General features: G+C 48.1%; 1 protein-coding gene across 9 annotated transcripts in view; it reads left to right on the top strand.

The window, feature by feature from the left end:
- The window catches only part of Arntl (aryl hydrocarbon receptor nuclear translocator like), an 82,802-nt gene that overhangs the window by 22,568 nt on the left and 37,165 nt on the right, over positions 1-23,069 (top strand). For 2 of the 9 annotated variants that reach the window (XM_008853499.3, XM_029556272.1), the window contains 2 exons: positions 20,595-20,746; positions 22,921-22,959. In XM_008853499.3, the coding sequence (XP_008851721.1) occupies positions 20,595-20,746; positions 22,921-22,959 (191 nt within the window). 9 annotated transcript variants of the gene reach the window in all.

Below are 23,069 nucleotides of genomic sequence, written 5' to 3' on the forward strand. Positions count from 1 at the left end.
TTTTTTGTATTATAGACAGGGCATAACATTGATAAATTTCATTTCAAAAGAGTGTGAAAAAATGTGAAAAATATTTGTGTAAAACTGTTGGGTATAGTGGCACCTTTGCAGTTCCAGCTAAACCCCCAGCTTGGGGGTGCTAAAGCAGGAGACCACAGGTTCAAGGTTAACCTGGTCTACATAGTGAGACCTTGTCTCAAAAACAAAAACAAAAACTAAAACAAAAAACCCCACAGTTGCATCTTTGAAAGTGTGAGAGGACTTGTTTGTGTGTGTGTGTGTGTGTGTGTGTGTGTGTGTGTGTATAAATTACACACGTGTGTAAATTAGCTGATGAAACTGTAGGTCAGACTTGCAATAAAAAGAAATGGTTTTGTTTCTCTTAGAAATGTTCTTTTACTAAGGACACATAGAAGTCAGACGTCAACCTGCTTCTGTTTCTGTCAGAGACGTTTTGCTGTCCTGATCCTTTAAAACCACATCGTCTCAGAGGCTGAAACAGTCTCACCCTCATCTTTCCTGCGGTGTCCGATTTCACACTCATGCTGTAAAAACATGCATGTGGGGATTTTTTTATATTCCAGAAAGGAAGATTAACCTGGTCCCCTCTCTTTTCCAAGCTCGTTTGGGTTGTTTTCTGGTCTCACTCCACCTGAATCTCAGGGTAGGCCCAGCTGGTTCAAACAGCTGCTGTGCCAGCCTGAAAATGGAGCACTGGGCTTCTGAGGGAGGCCCCAGCACTGTGGTCAGACTGGCCAGGGTCTGCAGACCAGCGCATTCAGTGACAAGACACGAGCCTCACGGTGCCAGTTGGTCAGGACATGATGCCAATGTTGTCCGGAAGCCTGATGTCCTCAGTATGTTTACACTGAGCTTTTCAGGATATCTCCACCTGGAAGCTCTGGTTTTTGAAGATTTCCCTGTCCTTTGTTGTTCTAGCCGAAAGTCTCTTATATACTCTTGATAGGGTTGCGACAAATCCCAGTACTCAACAGTGAGGCCTATTGTTCTGCTCAGTCCAGAAGTAACGCATGCTCACTAGAGAGATTTCCAGGTCTCCGTGGATAGAAAAACCCAAAGATGAAATCAATACTCATTATTTCAGACCCAAAGGCACCAACGACTGTTACTATTTTGGCTTATTTCCTTTCGGTCTTGTCCGTGTTTATTAAACTTTATCATATAAATAATTCATGATCAACATGGGAAAAGATGGAAAATTGGGTCATTATAATAAAACAAATGACTCACCTCACTGGTGGGCCAGTATTCTAGTGGCTTTTTTCCTCTCATGTTTTTTTTCCGTAGCTATGTAACGAGTTTAGGAATATTGTATATGTAATCATGTGTCCTTTTAAAAATATTTTGTTTATAATTTTTATTTTATGTGTATGAGTGTATTGCCTGCATGTAAGCACACCTGTGTCAGGCAGTGCCCACAGAGGTCAGAAGACGGTGTCGAATTCCCCTGGAACTGGAGTTAAGGACAGTTGTTAGCTGCTGGGAGTCAAACCCAGGTCCTCTGCAAGAGCAGCCAGTGCTCTTAACCACTGAGCCATCTCTCCAGCTCCCATGTGTCCTTTTTTTAACCTCCACATTTTACAGGAGTATTTCCCACATTGTTATATATTCTTAATTTGAATGTTTGTTATAATAGTTCATCATAAATATGCCCATAATTAAATTTTTTTATTTGTATATATGTGTATGTCAGAGTATGTATACATACTCTGACATATGGCAAGTACCCTTACCCCATAACCCATAATTTCTTTTTAATTAGTCCTCCATCTGGTCAAATATATAGATGTTTTTGATTATCCATTATAATGCTATAAGCAAATCCCTATATATTTGTTGACATACCTATATTATGCCTACAGATATGAATATGGATTTACTATGAATATTACATACCAGATGATGTCCTTAAACATAACTTTAATTTAGATAAGAAATTGCTTCGACTGGGACATATGTGGTGGCACATGGCTTTAATCCCAGCACTAAGAGGCAGAGACAGGCAGGTGTCTGTGATTTTGAAGCCAGCCGGTCTATAGAGAGAATTCCGGGCTAGCCAGGGCTGTAGAGTGAAATCCTGTTTTAAAAGGAAAGAAAAAGAAAGAAAAAAGAAAAGAAATTACTTGGGCAAAAAGATATGAGCCCTTTCAAGGTTTAGAGACAGTGCTAAATTTCTTCCAAAAAGTTCACACTTAGTTTCCATTCTGACTTATGGTAGATTGACCTGCCTTTTACCTTACCTTTACTAATGCCAATTTTATCTTTAAAATGTAACCTTTGCTAATTAAAGCAGAGAAAGTGGCATCTCATTATTATTCTGACCAGATGAGGCTGAACATGTTTTCTTGTTTTTGTGGTTTGAAGTTCATCTTCTGTAATTTCCCATTTCTATCCTTTGCTTATTTTTCTATCAAAGTTTTTGCCTTTTTATGGATTTATGGGAGGTTTGAGAGTTTGCTTTGTTTTGCTTTTTCCTTTTTTTTCTTTTTTTTTCTTTATAGAGAAATATAAAGCACTCCTTTACCTGTCACAGAGCTCTGGAGTCTGTCAGACCTGGGTTCAATCCTGGCTGTCCCGGTGGTGAGCAGAGGGATTGTGGGCAGGCAGTTACTGACCTCTCTTGGAGTTAGTTCTTGGGGAATGAGATGAAACTTCCCTCACTGGCACAGAATAAAAGCCTAGGATTGTGATTCTGTGATGACTGTTTTCTTCTCTCAAGCTGTACAACTCAGGCTTATTCAGAGACTCAGACCCAGAAAACTCGACTGCAGTAGTAGCCAAGGCTTAGAAAAACGAAACTGAAATCACAAGACTTTGTTTTTTAATTCCTCTTGCAGGAAAGGGACAGGCGAAAGAAAACAGGCTAATTCTGTTTTAATTAAGAGGAACTTGGAGGGTTCTTGGTGGGTCAGGACACATTCAGGCCTACATGTTAGATCTGGGGCAGGAGACCCTGGAACTGTAATATTTAGCCATCGTGTTCACACCATGCCTGCAGGGCAGGCAAGAGGCCAGTTGCATTTTTGAAAGTTTCATCTGTGCAGAGGTGGAACGGAAATATCCTCTGGTTAACCTTTGGTTAACCCCTTAAACAGATCTGCTATTTCCCCAGCACCCTGGTTAATTCACGTGCTTATTCCTGGTTTTGCCCGCCTGGCACTGTGGGCAGGAGGGGTGGGTGCGAGCTGCCTTGCCCACTTCTACCACTTGGGTCCGAGCTTTCGCTTTTATTTGCTGAGTCACTGGAGCAACACAGCCTGTGTGGCCCTGGGTTCCTGTCCCTGTTTTGCCCCTTCCCAGCTGTGTGATCCAGCCGAAGTTGCTTCACCTCTCTGACTCAGTGCCATCTTGTCTATGATGTGGACATCAGTACCTCCCCCAGATTATTCAAGGATAAAAAGAGATGTCAGGACCGACCATGTTCTAGGCACTGTGCCTGTGTGCCAACTGGAGGAGTGGATTGGAGCTGCTGTTTAAGACTTGTTAGGTGGGGAAGCCTAGATGTTTGAGCTATACCATGGAGTACACAGTGCCTGTGTGGAGGTGATGGGAGGTGTCACTGTTCAGAAAGTTGGGAAGGCAGGTGTCTGGGCTGCTTCACCTCCACACAGCCACGGTGTACTCCATAGTATAGCTCAGACATCTAGGTTTCCCCACCTAACAAGTCTTAACCAGCAGCTCCAATCCACTCCTCCAGTTGGCACACAGGCATGCACCTGGCAGGTAGAATGGGTTGGATTTTTATCCCCAGGACCCTCTTGGCTGGAGGCCTCTGTGCAGGTTTAGACTGAGTGTCACTCCAACCCGTGTCTAGGCAGTCAGGAAACACTCTTGCTAGTTCCCTAGGAGCATGCCCAGAACCAACCTCATTAGCCTACCATGTGCTCAGCCCTGTTTCCACCTGTACCCTGTCATCAGCACCCCTTTGGAAATACATCTAGGACTAACCATTTGTGGCCCCTCCACGGCACTGTCTCTCTCTAACTCACCACCCTGTTGTTCCTTAACACCCCTCCCCGCAAAACACAACCACCGTCCCTTCTCCCTGTGGCAGTCTGACAACATCTAAATGGGACTGCTTGGTGTGGTGGCACAAGCTTGTAATCCTAACATTGTGAGACTGAGGCAGGAGGATTGCCACAAGTTCAAGGCCAGTCTGAGCTGTACAGTGAGTTCCAGGGCAGCCCAAGCTATAAAGTGAGATCCTGGGAGAAATACCCCCAAACCTAAAACCTAAGTGGAACACCACATGCTCCTTGCCTCACTCAGAATCAAGTGAGCACCCCCCTCCACTCCAGGGTCTGCCAGGCCTTCATTCTCCCTGTGACTGCTTCCCATGTCCCCTGGCTGGCTGTTCCCACCCTGCTGCTGTCCTAGCACTCAGGCCTGGGTCACTGTCCTTTGCCTGTAGCACCCATCTCCCATTCATCTCCCCATATCTGCCTTGCCTCACCAGGGTGTCCTGACTGCCCTCTTCTCCCCCACCTCCAGCACTTTTACCGCAGTCCAGCATCAGGCATAACTTACTCGCTTCCGTTCTCCCCAGCATGGGTGCCAAATGAGGACAAAGGCTTGTGTCTCTGGCCCATCCCAGCACTGCCTTGGAGGACTGGACCTGGCACCTGGGCTTTGCGCAAATATTTGTTGAGGGTTCAGTGAGTGATCATGGTCCAGCACACAAACAGTGTCTTCACTATTACAAAATCACCCCAAAGTGAAGTTTGGTGACCACATGCGATGTGTGGGGGAAACTTACTCCTCTGACAAGCCTCTTACCACACAAGTCATTGGCTCATGTGGGTGCTCAGCAGTGTGCAGGAAGGGTTGCTGGCAGGTTTGGGGTGCTGGTAGGCTATGAGGTACCCTGCATCCCTGAGTCCAGTTGTTGTGTCACCCAGAGTCCCCATCCCACTGTGGGGTACAGTCCACCCCACAGCAGCCATCAGCCTGCTGGGTTTGTCTTCCCTTCCTGCCAGTCCCCCTTCTCTGGGGAATCTATCTCCAATTCCTGTCCCTAAGCAACTGCAGAATCCTGTTAGCTGTCGTCACTCACCCTCTGACTGAGCTTCCTCATCTCCCTCACCCCGGCCCGCTGCGGGGCAAATGTCAGGCAAATGCAGGCGCTGGACTGAAAACCCCACTCATCCTTAGGACTAGTCCACATTTCCTACTGTGAACAGCAGACAGGCTGTTCGGCGTGCTCCAGGGGCCTCCTCGGCCTTCCACAGTCTCATCCACTCCCATCTGGTTTCCTGAGGTCACTGTCTCCCATCTTTTCAACCTCAAGGGCCTCATGTCCCCAGTCTTTCCTTCCTCACCGTTTCCAAGCCTCTTCCCAAAGTCTCCAATGTGGATCTGCGTCTTTGGTGACAGCACCCCCAGCCTCTGTCCTCCTATCTGTCCTGCCCTTAGCACTGCCCTTTCTGCTGAAATATAAGGTCAAACATGCCAGTGTTTTTATGCTGAGTCCGGGCACCCGGGGCGGGGGCGGGGGGGGCGCAGATTCCCACAGAGGAGGGACGTGCACCCTGGCCACCACCTGGCTTGCCCAGGACACAGCCCTTACGTGGCAGAGGAGAGATTTGATGTCAGAGGCCCCACTGTGCCCACCACCCCACTTGCCTTTCCTCACACACCGTGCATTCTCTCCCTCTTTTCCTCCCCCTCCCCACATTGGTCCAGTCCGAAGGGGATCCGCAGCCTCTTCTCTCCCGCTTGCTGAGAGATGAGAAAGCTGAGCAGCCAGCTTTGGCTCCATGCCTGTGCCCTCGCTTCCCATGATGCTTACTGCTTTGTAGACCCCTTCCTAACCCCTTCCTTGACCTGACCTCAGACACCCCCCATACAAGCTTGTGGGCGGCTTCCAGCTCACTGTGGTGAAAGGGGAAGACTGCGCCAGGACTGATTTTTCTGGCAAATATTGCTCCCATTTAGCCCTCACAGGAGGCGTATGCTTTTCATCCTCTAAGCCTCAGCTAGCCTATCCCTGCCTGTGCCTGTCAGCAGCCCCCAGCTAGAGATGCAGTGTACCTGAGGGGCTCACCCACCTGCTCTCCCTCACACCAGCCTCTCCCCTTTGCCACTCAATAACAGCAGTGCATTCTTTTGTCTCCTTAGAACAAGATGCAGATGTTTTCCAGAATTTTCTTCAACTTCAGGCAGTAAGTTTTTTGGCGAAGAGCCTTTGTCCTGTAGTCTTTAGAACCAGGCCCTCTTCCCTCACTTAAAAACACAAACCATTTCTGTTACTGACTACTGTGGTGTCTACATCCCCAGCCATTCCCCAGTGCTTGTCCATCTGCTGAGTCTAGTCAGCCTATCTAGAGTTTCTTGTTTTAGGAAGATCAGCTCTTCCTCAATCAACTGAATCTAGTCAGCCTATCTAGAGTTCCTTGTTTTAGGAAGATCACCTCTTCCTCATCTAGCAGCAATCAGCTGTCAGTATTCCTTTAGATAAAATTGGGGTCTGCTGTTCATTTTCCCAGTTTTATGGTGGTTTACTGTCTGGGAGTCTCTTGGGCCACCCTGGCCAACAACTCAAAGGAAGGTATATGGGCTTCAGTGGGGTGGGGGGGCGAGGCTATGGGACAGTGCCATTTGGGAAGTGGGTATATAGATGAGTGAGATTGTTTGGGATGTTCTGTATGATATATACACATAAAAAATCAACAAATAAAAAAATGAGTTATATTTGAGGAAGAAACATAAAAATTTGCTCATGTTAATTAGTAGAGGTGATAAATATTACCAGGGAAATCTACCTGATGACTTTATATCCATACTCAGGTGCCAAGGATCTGAGTGTAACCGACTATGACTAGTAATAATCAGATACACAGAGATTAGAGATGCATGTGCAAACATCTGAGTGTTAGTAGCATTAAAAATGAGTTTTTCTGTATGAAACTAAATTTTAAAATGAAATGGAGATCTTTTTAAAGGTTAAAACCTCATTCAATTTTATGTCTTATAGGGCTTATACTGAGTCCAATATTGTATAACTGTATTAATTCAACTGTGAACCTAAAACTTTACAGCCACTTTTGAAAGAGATACATCTTTGCTCTGGAAATTGTTATTGACTGTGTTAAAGCTGTAATGAAATGCTTCTTCTAGTCATGTGGTTACTAAATAAATAATTAAAAAAAAAACCAAAACCACAAACCAACAAGCAGAGCAGTAGAAAGAGAGCAGGGGCAGGCCTGGAGCGTGACTCGTCATCCTCCATGGCACCACTGGGCTCATTCCCCATGCCTCATTTGAGCACAGAGTTATGGTGAGGCTGCTTCCCAGAGAGGAGATGGTAGGACAGGAGGATGCGGCGAGGTCCCTGCTTCCTCCTGAATGTGGGTGTCTCCTCACCCCGGGTGTGAGCCCTGGATCTGGAGGAGACCAAGGCACCTGGGAGCTCCTCTCGTAGCTTCAGGTCCCATCATTATCCTCTAGGGAACACAAGCCAACTCTACAGTCCAGACTGGTGGGAAAAGCTGTGCAGAGACCTGGTTCCAGATCAGGGAGCGGGCTGAATGTATGAATGCCCAGAGGCAGAGGGCAGCACTGGCCAGAGTGGGTGGCCAGAGACCTCTCAAGGGAAAAAGTGGGAGAGGAACCTCAAAGCTTGGGCTGCATCAGAGCAGCCATAAGGCTGATAAATAGTATATTCTAGAAGGAGAATCAGCAGGGGGAGGGAGGCAGAATCCCAGGGGAGGGAGTGATGGAGCGGAGTTCCCTTTAGGATACAGCACATGGTTTGGGGAAGTAGAGATTCCCCTGTGCCTGCATCCCTGCACTCTTGGGGGGTGGGGGGAGCTCTGAAAGGTCCAAGAATCATAGTAGAACAGAAGCTTGCCTGTTTAACACAGAACCCCTGTACTTACATGGCCCCTGAAAGCCACCCCCATAGCACATGGATGCTTTCTTTTTTGTACCTATTTCTTTTGCTTGGCAGAGAGTGTGGGGTTTAGATCGGACTAGCCTCAGTTTAAATCTACTTTTTTTGTGAGGCTGAAGAGATGGCTCATCATTTAAGAGCGCTTGCTTCTCTTGCAGAAGATCCAGATTTGGTTCCCAGCACACACATGGTAGCTCACAACCATCCATTACTCCAGTTCCAGGGGATCCAATGCCCTCTTCTGGCTTCTGAGAGCACCAGGCATGCACATGATCACATACATCAATGCAGGCAAACACTCAGACACATTAAAAATGAATAAATCTCTTTTTGAAAGAAAACCACTTTCAGACTTAGTTTCCTCATCTGTAATGTGGAAGGTAGTAATGTTAGCTCTTGTGATGGCTGGGGAGGAAATAGTTCACACAGAGGGCTTGTTATGTGGTAGTGTGCTGAGAACCTTAGACATCTCATTTAAGTGCCACCACCACTCTGTGGCAGGTGATGCTATCAACCCTTATCATGTAGGTCAGGAAGTCATGACAACAGAGACCAAGTACTGTGCCCAGTGTCATGTTGCTGGTATGTTAGACTGCTGACTTGAATGCCTGGTGGGGTCAGGATTTGAAACCTGACCACCAACCATCTCCTATCTGAGAGCATGCCTTCAACCATGCTTTTGCAAAGCACCTAGAACCAGCGAGCAGAGCCCTTTTTAGATGGGCCATGAGTGTTTTAAGGGGAACTGGGACTCCTGAGACTCTAGACAGCTCTTCAGTTCTTTTCATCACACCTATGAAATAATCATCTCTTGGGTCTGTGGGTTCACTCGCTTGCTTACATCATGACAGCTGTCTGTTCCACCTTCATCCTGGGCCACTTCAGTTTGGGCAGCTGCTCTACTGTCTGTTGGGTTCAGATTGGTCTCTGCAGCTGTGCAACTGGAGGTCTGTACATCCAGGACCAAGAGTCCTTTCCAGATGCCCAGCAGGACCACAGCTTATTCTCATCCTACTCTTTGGGAGAGATGAGGCAAAGGCTGCGTGTACACACACACACACACACACACACACACACACACGCACACCTATCGCCCTGCACATGATAACTGAGTATCTGTGCTGCACTGGGTATAGGCCCTTTAGGAACTTATAGGCCAGCCTATCCCGTGGTTCTTCCCTAGTCCTCCATCTCTCTCTGCCAGCTCTCAGTGGCTATCTAAGGTGGCACTTCTATGAACATTTCTCCTTCCACTGTATCAGGGGGCTTTTCCATGAAGGCTGGCCCATGTTCACAAGCCCTGCCCCTTGAGAGCCCCCATTGTCCATCCAGCCCCGTAACTCCAAACGCAGTCTCATTTATGCCCAAGCACTGTGTGCACCAGCAGGACTTGGTATACAAATGTGGTGACTAAGTCTGTCCCAAGGACCCGGACAGCCAGTGCTTTGCAGGGTAAAGTACCCTATCACCTCTGTTCTCACCTGCTGATGTACACTCCTGACCATCCCTCCAGAAAACACCTGTAACTTGTGGTCCTAGGTTCACCTCCTCCCTAGTCCCTTCCTCTTTCATTATTTGTCCCCCTGAATCACACACACAGAGACAGAGAGAGACAGAGACACAAGAGAGAGAGACCAATAAGCCAATTATTTTCTTTTCCATTCTATTTATGTGTCTTTTATGAACCCTGGAGCTAAATTTAAAAATTTCTCAAGACACCGGACTGCCACCTGCTGGAACTTTATTGTAATGGCACCTGAACACGCCATCTCCCTGTGTTGGGCGATGGCTGCTGGCCTGTGGCATTGGCTGTGCCATCGTGTGTTTATCTAAATACTCACCTTTCGAACTACACTGAGGGCATCTTGACTGTAGGGACTACAGATTTCTGCTCTGTCCGCACATTGCCTTGACTCCTGCTAGTGGCGACAGAACACTTGTTCACTAAACCTTGGTAGATATGTCTATGTTCGAGGCATCTAGTTCTTGGTGAACATTCTCTAAATTTGTGTGTTGCCAAACCAGGCTGCCAAATTCCTTGGAGACTGTCAAAGTATCCATCAAGGGACAAGGGGGACTGGCAGAAGAGACAGGGGCCATCAGCCTCTGCTCAAAGTCAACATCATCTGAACAGATGAGAGCAACGCAGCACCCACCAAGACGGACCCCAGGCAGTGGGGAGTCAGGCCAGGGCCACCTACTGCTGTCCAGTCTGTGGAAGGAAAGCATCTGGAACACATCATTCCTGGGCCAGCTTCTTGTAGGCTGCAGAGGTCTCAATGCGGGGTCCCTCCTGAGGAGCTCAGGGTTGTTTGGAGAAAGAGATTAATGAGCCACCAGATGGGGGAGTCATGGCTGTTCGTTCTCTGTCCATATTTTCCTAAGACCTACCGTGATATTAAGCCATGTTTCAAAAGTTGCAGTCTGAGTAACACCCTGGGACCTCACAGTGTCTTAGCAGAGCTCCATCTAGCTGTCATTCTGGGAGTGACATTGAAGGAAAAGATGTTAGGCTTTCACTGGGGTCCCATTTTAGAAAGAGGGGGTGTCTCTCTTATTTTGCAAAGCTTTTTTTCCAGAGCCACGCGGCACAGCATTATTCCAGCCCAGTTGCAGAAGACTTGTTTCCTTGCTTAGGCCTGTTCTGATGAGCTGGTTCATAGGCTTCCTGGTGTGTTTCCCTCCTTGCCCTGGCTGCCAGCAAGCTTAGAGAACATGTTGGTTCTATTCCTCTGAACCAGGATTTCTGCTAGCACCAGCCCCTCCTCTTCGCCCCAGGAGTGCTTGTCTTGGTGTTTCCTTTGGTCGTTGTATTTTGCCTTTGGAGGTGTTTCTTAGCAGGATTAGCAGTGGTGTGGTAGTTGGAGGTATCAGTAGTGAAGCCAGATGCCTGGTTTTCAATCCCCACTTGCTAGCTGTGCATGTTGAACAAGGTGACCTTGCCTCTCTGGTCCTTATTCCTCTTTAGAGAATTGGATCATGACCACACTGAACAAGACAGTTGTTGTAAAGGTCAAACTTGCCGGGTGTGAAGCCATTGCTCCCTTCCTTCCTCCCAGGCTCGGCTGGCCTGTGGCTCCAGAAACCTAGTTGTTAGTTCTTCCTTCCCACCTGTGTCAGCTACCGCACCATGAAACATGCAGTGTAGTAACAATGGAACCAACTGTCCTGGGGCTTCTGAGAGGCAGGAACTTCTATTCTCAGATGGGAAGGTCCAAGGCAAACAAGAGAAGGTGGTCAGTCTAGTCCATTTGCGCCAATGTAGCAGAATGCCACAGATGGGCATTTACAGAGAAAACATGTTTGTTCCTCGTGGTCCTGGTGGCTGTGAAGTCCAATGTCAAGATGCTGGCATCTAGTGAGGGTCTTTGAGCTGTTATCCCACCATGGAAGTAGAACAAGAGGGTACAAGGGGGCACTGACCTCACTTTTTTTTTTTTTTGGTCTTTTTGAGACAGGGTCTCCTTGTAGCCCCAGCTGTCCTGGAACTCACTATGTAGACCAGGCTGGCCTTGAACTCAGAGAGATGTGCCTGCCTCTGCCTCTCGAGTGCTGGGATTTAAAGGCGTAGGCCACCACACCCAGCTGACCTCACTTTTAAAGTGAGCCCATTCTTGCGATCACTGACCCACTCCTGTGGTAATAACATTATTCATAAGATCAGGCCCTTCATGATCATATCATTTCCCATTAGGTTCCATGTCCTTACACTATTGAATTGGGGATTAAGTTTCCAACACAGGAACTTTTAGGAGGGGGACAGTTATGTCATAGCCCTCATAATAAGCAACCTTAAAGGTCTTTCTCACATAGCTGTCCACCCAGAGCCTCTGCCCAGGATAGCTGATGGGGTGGAGGTTCTGTGTGAAGGTTATAGCTGTCATCACTGTTCACATTCATTGGTCAGAGCAAGTCACATGGTCAGGCCTGACACCAGGGCATAGTGCAGAGTCTTCCCACTGTTACCAGTCAGGTGACTGATGTCCTCTCGTTCTATGTGTATAGAAATCCTGCATTGGCAAGGCAAGGGTCTCCAAGTGCTGCCCTGGCAGTGTTGGTATCTCTCAGCCTTTGACAGTAGCAAGTAGTGGTGGCAGCAGGCAGGGGCAGCAGACAGCATCATCTAGAGTTTCAGCTCTCCTGCAGTCCTCAAGTAATGGAATCTTTAGCTCTCTAAGTACTATAGGCCAGGGTCTGGACTCCTCAGTCCTTGGTAGCAGCTAGTGTTGAAACTTCCAGGTGGGTTTAGGCATTAGAATTCCTCAGCCCTCAACAATGGTAGAGTTACAGCTCCTGGGCCCAGGGTGTCTGAGACTGGTGGTCCTAAAGACTTGACAGCTCTGGACCCCTAGCAACCAGGGCCTGCAGTTTCTTCTCTCTGGCTCCTTGTAGCTATCTGTCTTTCTTCAGGCTCAGCTCTCCACCCTGTCTCTCCTGTTCCCTGGAGGTCTCTTGTTACTATGGCAGCTGTCCTGTTTCTGGCATTAGGGAGGCAGCTTTGGCCACTCTTCGGCTGCTGTTGGTTGCTGATTTTGAGGCTGTCTTTTTTTGCGGCTATCAGCACAGCTGGTTGTCATGCCGCTTTTGCAGCTTGGCCTACAGGCCGCTCAGCTCTGTCTCTTAGTCAGCTGTCAAGTAGGTGGCTGCCCCACTGCTCTTGTGGTTTGATGAGCCAGCTGCTCCATTGTCGCTTCCATTCCGCTGCCTCTGCTGTCCCTGCCATGTCCCTGCTGCACCTCACGTTACCAGCACAGTCACTACCAAAAATAGGCAAGAAAAGACCACTGGAGAGAAGCTTTTTATTGGGCCTAATGTTGCAACACCATGAAAGACAACATGTGTGTGCGTGCATGCGTGCGTGCGTGCGTGTGTGGTGTCTCCCAGCCAGCTTCCAAGTGAGCCAAACTTACATAGCCAGAAAGGGGTGTTTGCACCAATCACAGCAAGCCCCATGTTTAAGTGGGGGCTTGTGTTTGCACCAGTCAGTGTCCTTCCTTTTGCATCAGTACCACAGTCCCTCTGCTAGACTACCGGGCAGTGCTCCCCCTCCAGCCCAGGTGGAACGGCTATAGAGCCACCTAGAGCTCATCGCGGCTTGATAGCAAAAGGTCTGCTATGAACTGCTGGAGTAGGAGCTGGCGCTCACCTCCAGAAGCCAGAGCCATGAACTGAGATCATCATTCAGCTTCTTCAGGGCGTCCAGGGAGTGTTTAAAGCTGCCAGTTCTGACATAAGGGCTTGCTGTTTGACTGACAGTCCATTTGTTCTAGGTAGCCAGGGAAGCATGGGAAATCTAGAAGCTGCCAACTGGGGAGGCAGGTCGCCCTATGCTCCAGAGCTTGTTTATTTGCAGGAAAATGAACAACAGGGCTGCTTATAGTAAGAACGTATCATTAACATCAACAGTAGCATTTTGTCAGTGCTGGGGCCACATGCGTGCTAGGCAAGAACTGTTCTGCTGAGCTGGTGATTTTAAAGGTGATATGATCCCAAGGACACATGGGAATTCTTCACTTTCCTCATCACCGTGAGGGACAGCTAGCTATTGGAACATGAACGCAGTCTGTCTTGCTTCTCCCTTCTCTGCAAGTAGCTTTCTGGGGTGCTGGAGCAGGGGCAAGAGGAAAGGGACATTTGATCTGGATTGAGGGTCTGGATGTGGCTCTTCCTGTAGAGGGTTGACACCTTTGCCTTAACTTTCTTGGCTGCTGCAACCACTGCAAGGGTGGCCGGGGCTGTGACGCTTTTCCAGTGTCCTGTCCTACTTTGGATGGCGCTCTGGGATCCCAGTGCTCTGATGGACAGGGGTGGCAGAGAAGGCACCCATATTCTTCCTAGGTACAGCCTACAAGTCCCTTCATTCCTACTTTCTCTGGCTGTCCAGTGAGACCCTCTTCCTACCTTTAGTAATCTAGCTGAGAAGTAGGCATGCACATGGCCTCAGACCCTAGGACCACAGGACAGGCTCCAAAAATGTCCTCCCACATGCTATTTGTGTGGCTGCACTAGGACAGGCCCTCTGAGCCCTCCTCCAGTAAAGGTCTCTCTCTCATATACCTAAGGCCTCTCAGAGCCCCCCTCCCTTGGCTCAAGTTCCTTTCTGAAATAAGCACATCAGGCAGAGCCAGGGTTTTGTCTTCGTTTGGGTTTTCGTTTTTCTTTTCTTGTTATTGCATCTAAGAACACCTTCTGAGAAAGAAATGAGTTTTCCAAAATTAATGTCAAATGTTCTATCTGGCTTGGTTTCCTCACCTTGTCTAACATATAGGAAGTGTTTTGTTGTATATAGATAATACCAAAATCTATACTAGCAGTTTTTAATTTGTAATTTCTATAAAGCAAATTTTGATATTAGAAAAATTGATTGAAGTTTGGCATCTCGTGTGGAGTTAGGTACTATCAATTTAGTAGAACCTTCATCTAGGTTTTAGGGACAGAGGAGAAAGAATCTGGGCTCATTCATTTGTGGAATGCCGCTTGTAGTGAGGCATGGGACAATTACAGACTTCTGTAATCGAGGCCCTGGCTGTGGGGTTCAAGTTGAGTGGGGAAGACAGATGTAGGAACAGAGAAAGAGGCCTCAGAGAGTCAGGGTGTTGAGGCCGGCCTGCCCAGGAGAGCAGGGGAGGAGTGAGCACCTCAGAAGGCATCTGCAGGAGGCAGAAGGAAAGGCAAGGGAAGTGCTTCACCAGGGAGACTGGGCCCTGCAGCAAGGCCCTCCTCTCCACCAGCCTGGGAACCTCATTGTCTCCTCCTGACCTGGGCTCTGGGCCATGTGTACAGAGGATGGACTGGCACTGAGCAAGGCTGCGTATCCTGCTGGGGAATTTGGAGTTTTTCTGGAAGGCTTAAGGAACAGTGAGGGCTTAGATTGCTGTGATAAAACACTGACCAAAACCAACTTGGGGAGGAAAGGATTTATTTCTTCATACAGAGGGAAGCCAGGGCAGGAACCTGGAGGCAGGTACCCTGAAGCAGAGACCACAGAGAAATGCTGCTTATTTGCGTCTTTGACCTGTGCTCAGCCTGCTTTCTCTACAACCCAGGACCACCAGCCCAGAGGTGGCAGCACCCACAGTGGGCTGGGCCCTCCCCCATCACTCACTAATCAAGAAACTATCTCACAGACATGCCCACAGCCCAGTCAGATAGAGAAAATTCCCCAGCTGAGGCTCTGTCTTCTCAGGTATGTCAAGTTGACAATGGAAGCTGTCCAGCACAGGAAGTGTCCTCTCACTGAGCACACTGGGAAGTGCTGGAGCTGGGGCTGGAGCTGGAGAGGGTGGCGCCTGACAGAGGCAGTGACAAGGGGTGCAGGGAGTGGCTGGGCCCATCTCTCCGAGGAACTCTGAGTGTTGGGGGAAGGAGAGGCCCAGAGTGGATTCAGCCTTGCTGACTTGAGAGCTGGGAAGACAGTGTGCCAGCTGGACAGGGAATTAGGCTCAGATGGAATTGTGTGTGTTAAGTCTGGGGATTTTGTAGCTGCTTGCTGTTTCTTTACGTACTGAGGTTTAAAGACTAGAAGTGTCAAATTCCTGGTGTTCTCACTTGTATGTACCTGAACTGGAATTAGCAGAGTAGAACTGTGAAGGATTCAGAGCGAGGCTGTGTAGAAGAGGCAGGGGGAGCAGTTGCCATCATGGTATTCATCTGAGGACCTTAGGACCATCAGGATGAATGTGGTGCTCCAAAGGCTGCAAGAGTCCGATCACAGAGCACTGTGAATTGCTCTTGTTTGCTGTAGGCAGAGCAGCATGGATGAGGACGACGTGGGAGGCCCATGTTCCTTCTGCATCAGTATTTCCCACCCACAGGAAGCTGCCATGGGGATTAGATGCGTAGAACTCAGGTCTGTGTCCTGGCAGGAGGAGGGTGGCACAGCCACTTGGCTAACATGAGCCCCTCGCTGTGTTACTTCCTCTCAGCTTTGGGTGTGCCTAGGCATCCTTGATGTTCACAGACATTTTCTTCAAATGCCTGCACTGGCCCCAGACAGATTTTGAGTGCTGGCTCTGCTGGCATTTGTTTGGCTTTATGGCTTCTGTCCTTTTCTGCTGCTCTGGGATCGGGTGGCTGCTTTCACTCGTGTGCGAGCTGAGCAATTTGTTGTTGTTGTGAGCCAGGGTCTCATATAGCCCATGTGGCTCATGATTTTAACTGACTGTGTAACTGAGGATGACCTTGAACTTCTGATCCTCCTGCGTCCACCTTTCAAGTCCTGGGGTTACAGGAGTACACCACCACCCAGTTTAGGGCTAAGCAATATTGTCAGCAGCTTCAAGCGGGCACCACTCTCCAGTTGTGTGACTTGCCTGTTTGTTCACCTCTTTATGGTCCTTGGCTCTCCCCTTTGGGAAATGGAGGCATAGTAGTATCTACCTCTTGGGGTGTCTTTCAGTTTTAAATGAGTTAACCCACATAAGACAATAAAGATGGTGTCTGATGCAAAATGACTCGTGGTCACGATTCTTATGAAACCCACTAGGATCCATAATAAAACATACTTACCTTCTCTTGGACAGACCCAGGAATCCATACTTGGAAGGCTTGGCTTTTCACAGAAAACATGCCAGAGTCCTTCCTGCACTTGCAGCTTAGGTGTCACGGGGATATAGGGGATGGCCAGTGCTGGGGCAGTGAGTGTAGCCAGGGCATGGTGATGGATAGACGGAAGGCTGTCCTACCTGAGCCAGGAGCGGGCTCACCTCCCTCCTCAGCTCACAAGAGACTTCCAAATCCATTTATCCCAATATGACCTGTTTGGGTTTTCTTTCCCTGTGGTCCCTCTGTAGGTTTTTGGAAGAAGTTGACTGCCTAGAAGAAAATTACAAAACATGAAAATCACTTTGAGGTGACCAGCAAGTCCAGTGGTCTCTCGCATCTCCCAAGCTGGATCGTGGCTTGAGGACTATAACTTCAGGTAGTAAATAAGTCCCCTCCAAGCTGAGGATTGCTGGTGGCCTGTAGTTGTTAGGCTGTTCAAAAATAAAGAGTGGAGGGTACTGGTGGTACTCTATGTCTGACCCGTGGTGCAAAGGGCCAGGGACCTGTAAGCCACCAAGACCTGGAGTCTGTGTGCACAGCCCTGGGCCTGCTTCTCTGAATGCTGCTAAGAACAACAGCACTGGCAGCCATCCAACGTGGTTTTTAACAAGAGGCGATCATAAGGTGCTTCCCAAAGGATGCATCACAATAGCCAAGACATTTCTGAAAATTAAGACTAGTAAGAGGAAAATAATGTATTATGATATATATTAAGATGTATTCTAAAGCCACACTCATAAGAACAATGTGATACTAGCAGTAAAAGAATTAAATTACAGGAACAGAAAAGGAAGCTGGACAGTCAATAGAGGAGCCATGTTAGATGTTTGGTAACAGGATCTACAGTCTAGTAAATGGTGCTAGGACAGCAGGGTATCCACTGGAGGGGAATGAAACATTCTAACTTAAGAGAACATAGCAATTTCCAAATGGGTTAAACTTGTAGATAAAAATTAAATTAGGGGTCTTGAATGGGAGGGCTGGCAGGGCTTATACTATGTGGCCAGTCAAAGAAGTGTGGTTTTTGAACAAGAGCATTGAGGGAGAAGCGCTGAGTTCCACCTTTTGAGTTTTGTGCCAGTAGGGGACAAAGAGAGGCATCAGGCAGCGTCTTGGCTTGGGGCTGGTTCCCAGGAAGGCCACTTTACTACCCAGAGATGACTGGGACGTGCTGTTTGGAGCAACCATGCATGCATCAGTGTGGGGTCTCTGCTGTGGAGTCACATGGAGATGCTGGGGAGATGGGTGTTTATATAAATCTGAAATTCAGGGGGGCATCCAAACTGGAGAGAGAAGCTGGGGGTTGCTTTGTGGATGGCTGAGACAGGGAACCCAGGGAGAGCTCCTAGAGTGAGAATGGACAGAGAAGAGGTTCCACAACTCCCATGGGACTGGTATCTAGAGGTGAGGGAGATGAGGAGGAATCAGTTAGAGAACAGAGAAGAACACTCCTGCAGTAAGGAAACCATGGAAAAAATGGCATCTCCTAAGCTAGAGACAATGACCAGGGAGAGGGCAGCTCTGCTGATGCTGCTGGTGGCCGAGGAGCGAGAGCTGGCCATTTGATCTAGAAGAGGGTGGTTCCTGCTGAGCCAGCAAGGCCTGCCACAGTCTTGTAATGACATAGTGAGGGGACAAAAGCCCGATTCAAGTTAGGCTATACAGAGAACCAAGGGGGGGGGATTGAAGACATAAAAAATGAGACAATAGCAAAGGAAGATCATGTTCAAAACAGTTTATCTGGGTTCTGGGGGTATATATAGCTCAGCACCGAGGTAGTGTCCTGGCCTAGCAAGCACGAGGCCCTGGGTTCAATACCCAGCACTACTGGAAACCATGTTTATTTTCTCCCAATATATAGTTATATGGCTGATGTTTTTATCTAAACGGGAATGACCAGACATGTGAGGAACATGGATGATGTAGGATTGGGCAGAAGGCTCTGGAATGATGGTCCTGGGAAGATAAAAGAGATGGAGTCAAACAGGAGTTGGGGCATGGGAACCTCAATGGCAGTATCAAATGGGTTGTAGATGTTGTTGCTTGCTCCTTTTTCAGTTAAAGAAGCAAAGTTAGCAGGGTTGGGGGTGTGGCTCAGTGCTTGAGTATTTCCCAGCATGCATGAGCCTTACCTTGAACCCCAGCACTGGGGAGGAAAAAAGCAAGAACAGGAGATGAAGAAAAGTTCTCAGTTTAGGTGAGAGCCAGAAGACAGTGTGAAGTCTGCAGTGTATGTTTGTTCTGCCATCAGGCACACAGGTAACATGGGGCAGGAGGCCACGTGGCAGAGAACGGGGTGTGAGTATAGACTCCAGGGGAGACAAATATCTGCAAAGGGAGAGGCACAGTCAGTAATAATTTGAAAGTACAAGTTAAACAAGGCCCCCCTTTCAGATCGTCAGGAGCTCTCTGGGGATAGAAGTTACTAGAGCTGTCTAAAAGCACAGTGTTTTGGGTCCATCCCCCTGGCCCATCAGTCCCACTTTTAGAAATTAATTCTAAGAGATAACAGAAGCACGGAGACATAGGCTCTGGCAGCCCTTGTAGAAGTGAGAGGTTGGGGTCCACCTGACTAGGAGGGGCTGGGTCACTAACCTGTGGACACATGGTGACGGTGGACGACAGTCATCACCCTCACCTTCACCCTCACCCTCTTGTTTTGCAGATGTGGGAACTTGGGCCCAGAGGGAGGGAGTAACAGCCCCAGTCCTAGCCTGTGGAGCTTGGAGCCCTTGGCTACCCAGAGAGCACCCACTCTTCAACCAGGGTTTGGCGTTAGAGTCCCTTGCAAGGTACTTATTTATCACCTTTTTTCAGCCAACTGACTTTGGCTTATAAGCTATGAACTCACAAAATGTTTTGCACTTTGTTTGTAATGTCTTCATTTAGTTCTGCAAGGGGATTTGGGGGAACAAAAGGGTGGGGAAGGGGGAGGTAGGAGAAGAAGACAGGACAGACCTTGCTTAGGTAAAGAAAAAAAGGACCATATTTTCTTTTTAAAAAATATTTTATTTAGCTGGGTGTGGTGGTGCACGCCTTTAATCCCAGCAGAGGTAGGCAGATCTCTGTGAGTTTGAGGCTAGCCTGGTCTACATAGCGAGTCCCAGGCCAGCTGGGACTACAGGGAGACCCTGTCTCAAAAAAATCAAAAACAAAACAAAACCAACAACAAACAAACAAACCGAAAACTAAGGTGGAGAAGAGTGGGGTGTGGTGGTGCACATCTTTAATCACAGCACTCAGGAGGCAGAAGTAGGTGGATCTCTGAGTTCAAGGAGCCTGGTCTACACAAGAGAGTTCCAGGCCAGCCAGGGCTACACAGTGAGACATTGTCTCAAAAATAAATAAATAGGGAACTGGAGGGTTTCTTCATTCCACAGAAAGACATAGGCTTTTGGAGGGGAAGGAGTGGGGTGTGAGACAGGGTCTAGGGGAAGGAGTGGGGGTGTGAGACAGGGTCTCACTGTGTAGCCCAGGCAGGTCTTGAACATGCGATCCTCCTGCTTTCCACCTCCCAAGTCCTGTGTTTGTGTCATCAGTGCCCAACTTTGTTCTTTCTTATATCTTAGGCTTTTCTAAAAATATTTCTTTTTTAAAAAGTTACAGCAAAAGTACAAAGACAACAACTTGTGAATAATGTTTATGTCACATTATGTTATGTTTATTGATCGGAAGGATATAAAATGAGAATGTTTGAGAACATGTGGAACATTGGGTCATAACCTCAAGCCTCAGGACTCAATGCAGGGTCATTTTAATTCTTAAAATGAGCGTGATGCTCCCTCCTCTCTCCCGTGACCTCTCCTGGGCTGACTGGGTGAGGGATATTAGTGGAGTAAACTAGCCTTGGATGCCTCAGTGCCACCCAGGCCCTGCATCACCATAGAAGAGCACATTGAAATAACTGTCCCAGGGCGAGAGACATGGCTCAGTAGTTAAGAGCACTTGCTGCTCTTCCAGAGGACCTGAGCTCAGTTCCCACCACCACAGTAGGTGAGTCACAACCACCTGTACCAACAGCTCCAGGGAGATCCAATACCAGTGGCTTCCAAGGCCACCTGCACTCACATGCACATGCACACATACAAATAATTTAAAATCTTTTAAAAGAAAGAATTTCCCCTTGTAACCTTTCCAGAGCCTCCTTCCAATGGCAGACCAGAGAATGGACATTTCTTCAACAATCAGTGACTTCATGTCTCCGGGCCCCACTGACCTGCTCTCCAGCTCCCTGGGCACAAGTGGTGTGGACTGCAACCGCAAAAGGAAAGGCAGCTCCACCGACTACCAGTAAGGCCTCCAGGGCTCTTGGCTGCGTGTTGACTACGGGCGGTGGTGGGCGGTGGATGGGCTTGGAGCACCTATGGACACCTACCATTGTTCCCAGAGGAAGGGGTAGGAAGCTGAGGTCCCTCTCCAGGTGCTGTGCATTTGATTTTGGTTTCACTTGTCCCTGGATGACAGCAAAGCAAGTTTGCATCACCTCAGAGGTGTTTGTGTCACCTACTGTCCCTAGGTTATTCCTTGTCGAGGGGGAAAAGAAAAGCCTTCAAGCCACATTCAGCTCTTTGCTCCTGTCTTCCTCTTTCTTTGCTCCTTAGAGCAGGAGAACTCAATATGGAGATGTAATGTCAGGGGCTGTGAGGAGAGCCAGCATGAGGCCTCTGCCTGAGGAACACGGAGAGTTTCAGGTGCTTAGCTAACATGTGGAGTGGGTAAGCAGAGGTCAGCCTGCAAACAGCCCAGGGACATCGGCACTGTTTACATTGGGCATACCTGTGATGTTAAATAGTATTTCCGTTTCTTTTTAGACTTGATGACTTATCTTTTGAGTGAGTAAATTTTCCTACTCACCACCCGCTTTTCTGCATCTGTAGTCTCTAGGGAGGAAGGCAGGGTAGGACCTTCAAAGGCACGTTTCATTTAGCGGAGGCAGCTGTGTGCGGTCTTTCCCAAAGGTCCACTGAAGAGGTTTACTTTTGTTGAATGAGGGAAAAGTCTCTGAGGAGGTACCTCCCCTACAGCAGATGTCCTTTCTGCTGAAGTTCACAGGTCGAATTTGGGGAGCAGTGGCTGGAGGTCAGATGCCCACTAGGAGATGCTATGATTAATATGTAAGTTATTCCAGATCACTGAGAGAGTCAACACCCAGGGGGTGGAGAGTGGGTGTGAGGACCAAGGGGCTCCTTCCTTAGCACTGATTCCCAGCACAGAACAGACCAGAACATTTTTTTTTGTGAATACTTGTCTTGGGTAAGTGCCAATGGGACCACTGACATGTTCTAAGACTCCTGATACCTGGACCTGTGGTTTCCAGCTTCGTTTTCTCCTAATATCCTTCAGGCATCCTTCATGGACCTCAGTTTGCAAACCTCCTGTAATTCCTAGAGAGACTTGATTACTTAAGCAGCCGTAGGTCTGTACCTTGTCGTCTTCCTACGTGAAGGTCATTGGCTTTTCCTCCCCCGGCATGAACTTAACCACAGCAACAGATATGATTCCTGGTGAAAGGGGGCATATTTGCTCATGTAACCTGTATGATTTCCTCAGAGCTCTAAGACTAGCTGGAGAAACTGCTTATGAAGATCGCCCAGGGTGCCTAGTTGGAAATCACTGTTCTAGAATGCCCTTGATGTGATCCAACACTTCTGGAAACAAGTTTATATTGTTTGAAGGGCCACAGTCCTCCTTATGGATAAGGGGGATGGGAGAGGAGCCCAGGAGGCAGTCAGTGCCTTCCTGACTAATATATGAAATGGAGAAGGGACCGAGCTGACCCCAAGGAGAGACTAGAACACCTTCTTTTGAGGGTATCAGCTTGTGTTTACTGAACCACTAGATGCCATGAAACGTGGATTTCTGGGGTCTGTGAAAGGGAGGCAAACTCCTGCTGTGATCCCAGGACCTTCTGAGGGCCTCTGCCCCACACTCCTCTCCATCCCAATTCCTTGAGTGTAGGGGTGCCCGTCTGACTGAGAGGCAGGACATGTGGTGGCAGGGCCTTTGAAATGCTGCCTCTGCTTTAATTAGCGCTTCCTCACTTTACCCACCAAATAGACACGTGCTATGCTAGCATCTCAGTGGTTGGTATGTTTTGCAAGTAGAATAAGCTCCATTTATCCCGAATAACTAGGGAACGGGGGGGATAGATGTTTAGCTACTCTGATTAACTAAGAGTCTCCATCAATTCTCACAGCCAGAATATGGACAAGTGCATTGAACTTAAAACTCGATTGAGGCTGCTTATAACTTTTGCTTGGTAATGTGGAAAGCCAGTCTAGTTTGTATAGTAGTTTCAACTTGATCGCTCTCGATTATATTACCATTAAACATCAAACCCATATCATAGTTATCGGAGCTTCTCAGTAGTCTGGTTTCTGGGTAAATGGGAGCCTTCACGTGATGATCAGCAGCTATGCCTGATGTCTGTATTAACAGGAGATCATCTTCTCTTGTTTTTGCAGAGAAAGTATGGACACAGACAAAGACGATCCTCACGGAAGGTACCGTAGCCCTTGTCATTTGGACTTCGGTGATCTTGCAGCCATTTTCTTTGCACAGTGAATGCATATTCAGGATAGGCTGATTGGAGAGAAACATGGAGGCCATGACC

Source organism: Nannospalax galili, unplaced genomic scaffold (assembly GCF_000622305.1).
Source record: "Nannospalax galili isolate Female #2095 unplaced genomic scaffold, S.galili_v1.0 scaffold44, whole genome shotgun sequence".
Classification (NCBI taxonomy): Eukaryota; Metazoa; Chordata; class Mammalia; order Rodentia; family Spalacidae; genus Nannospalax; species Nannospalax galili.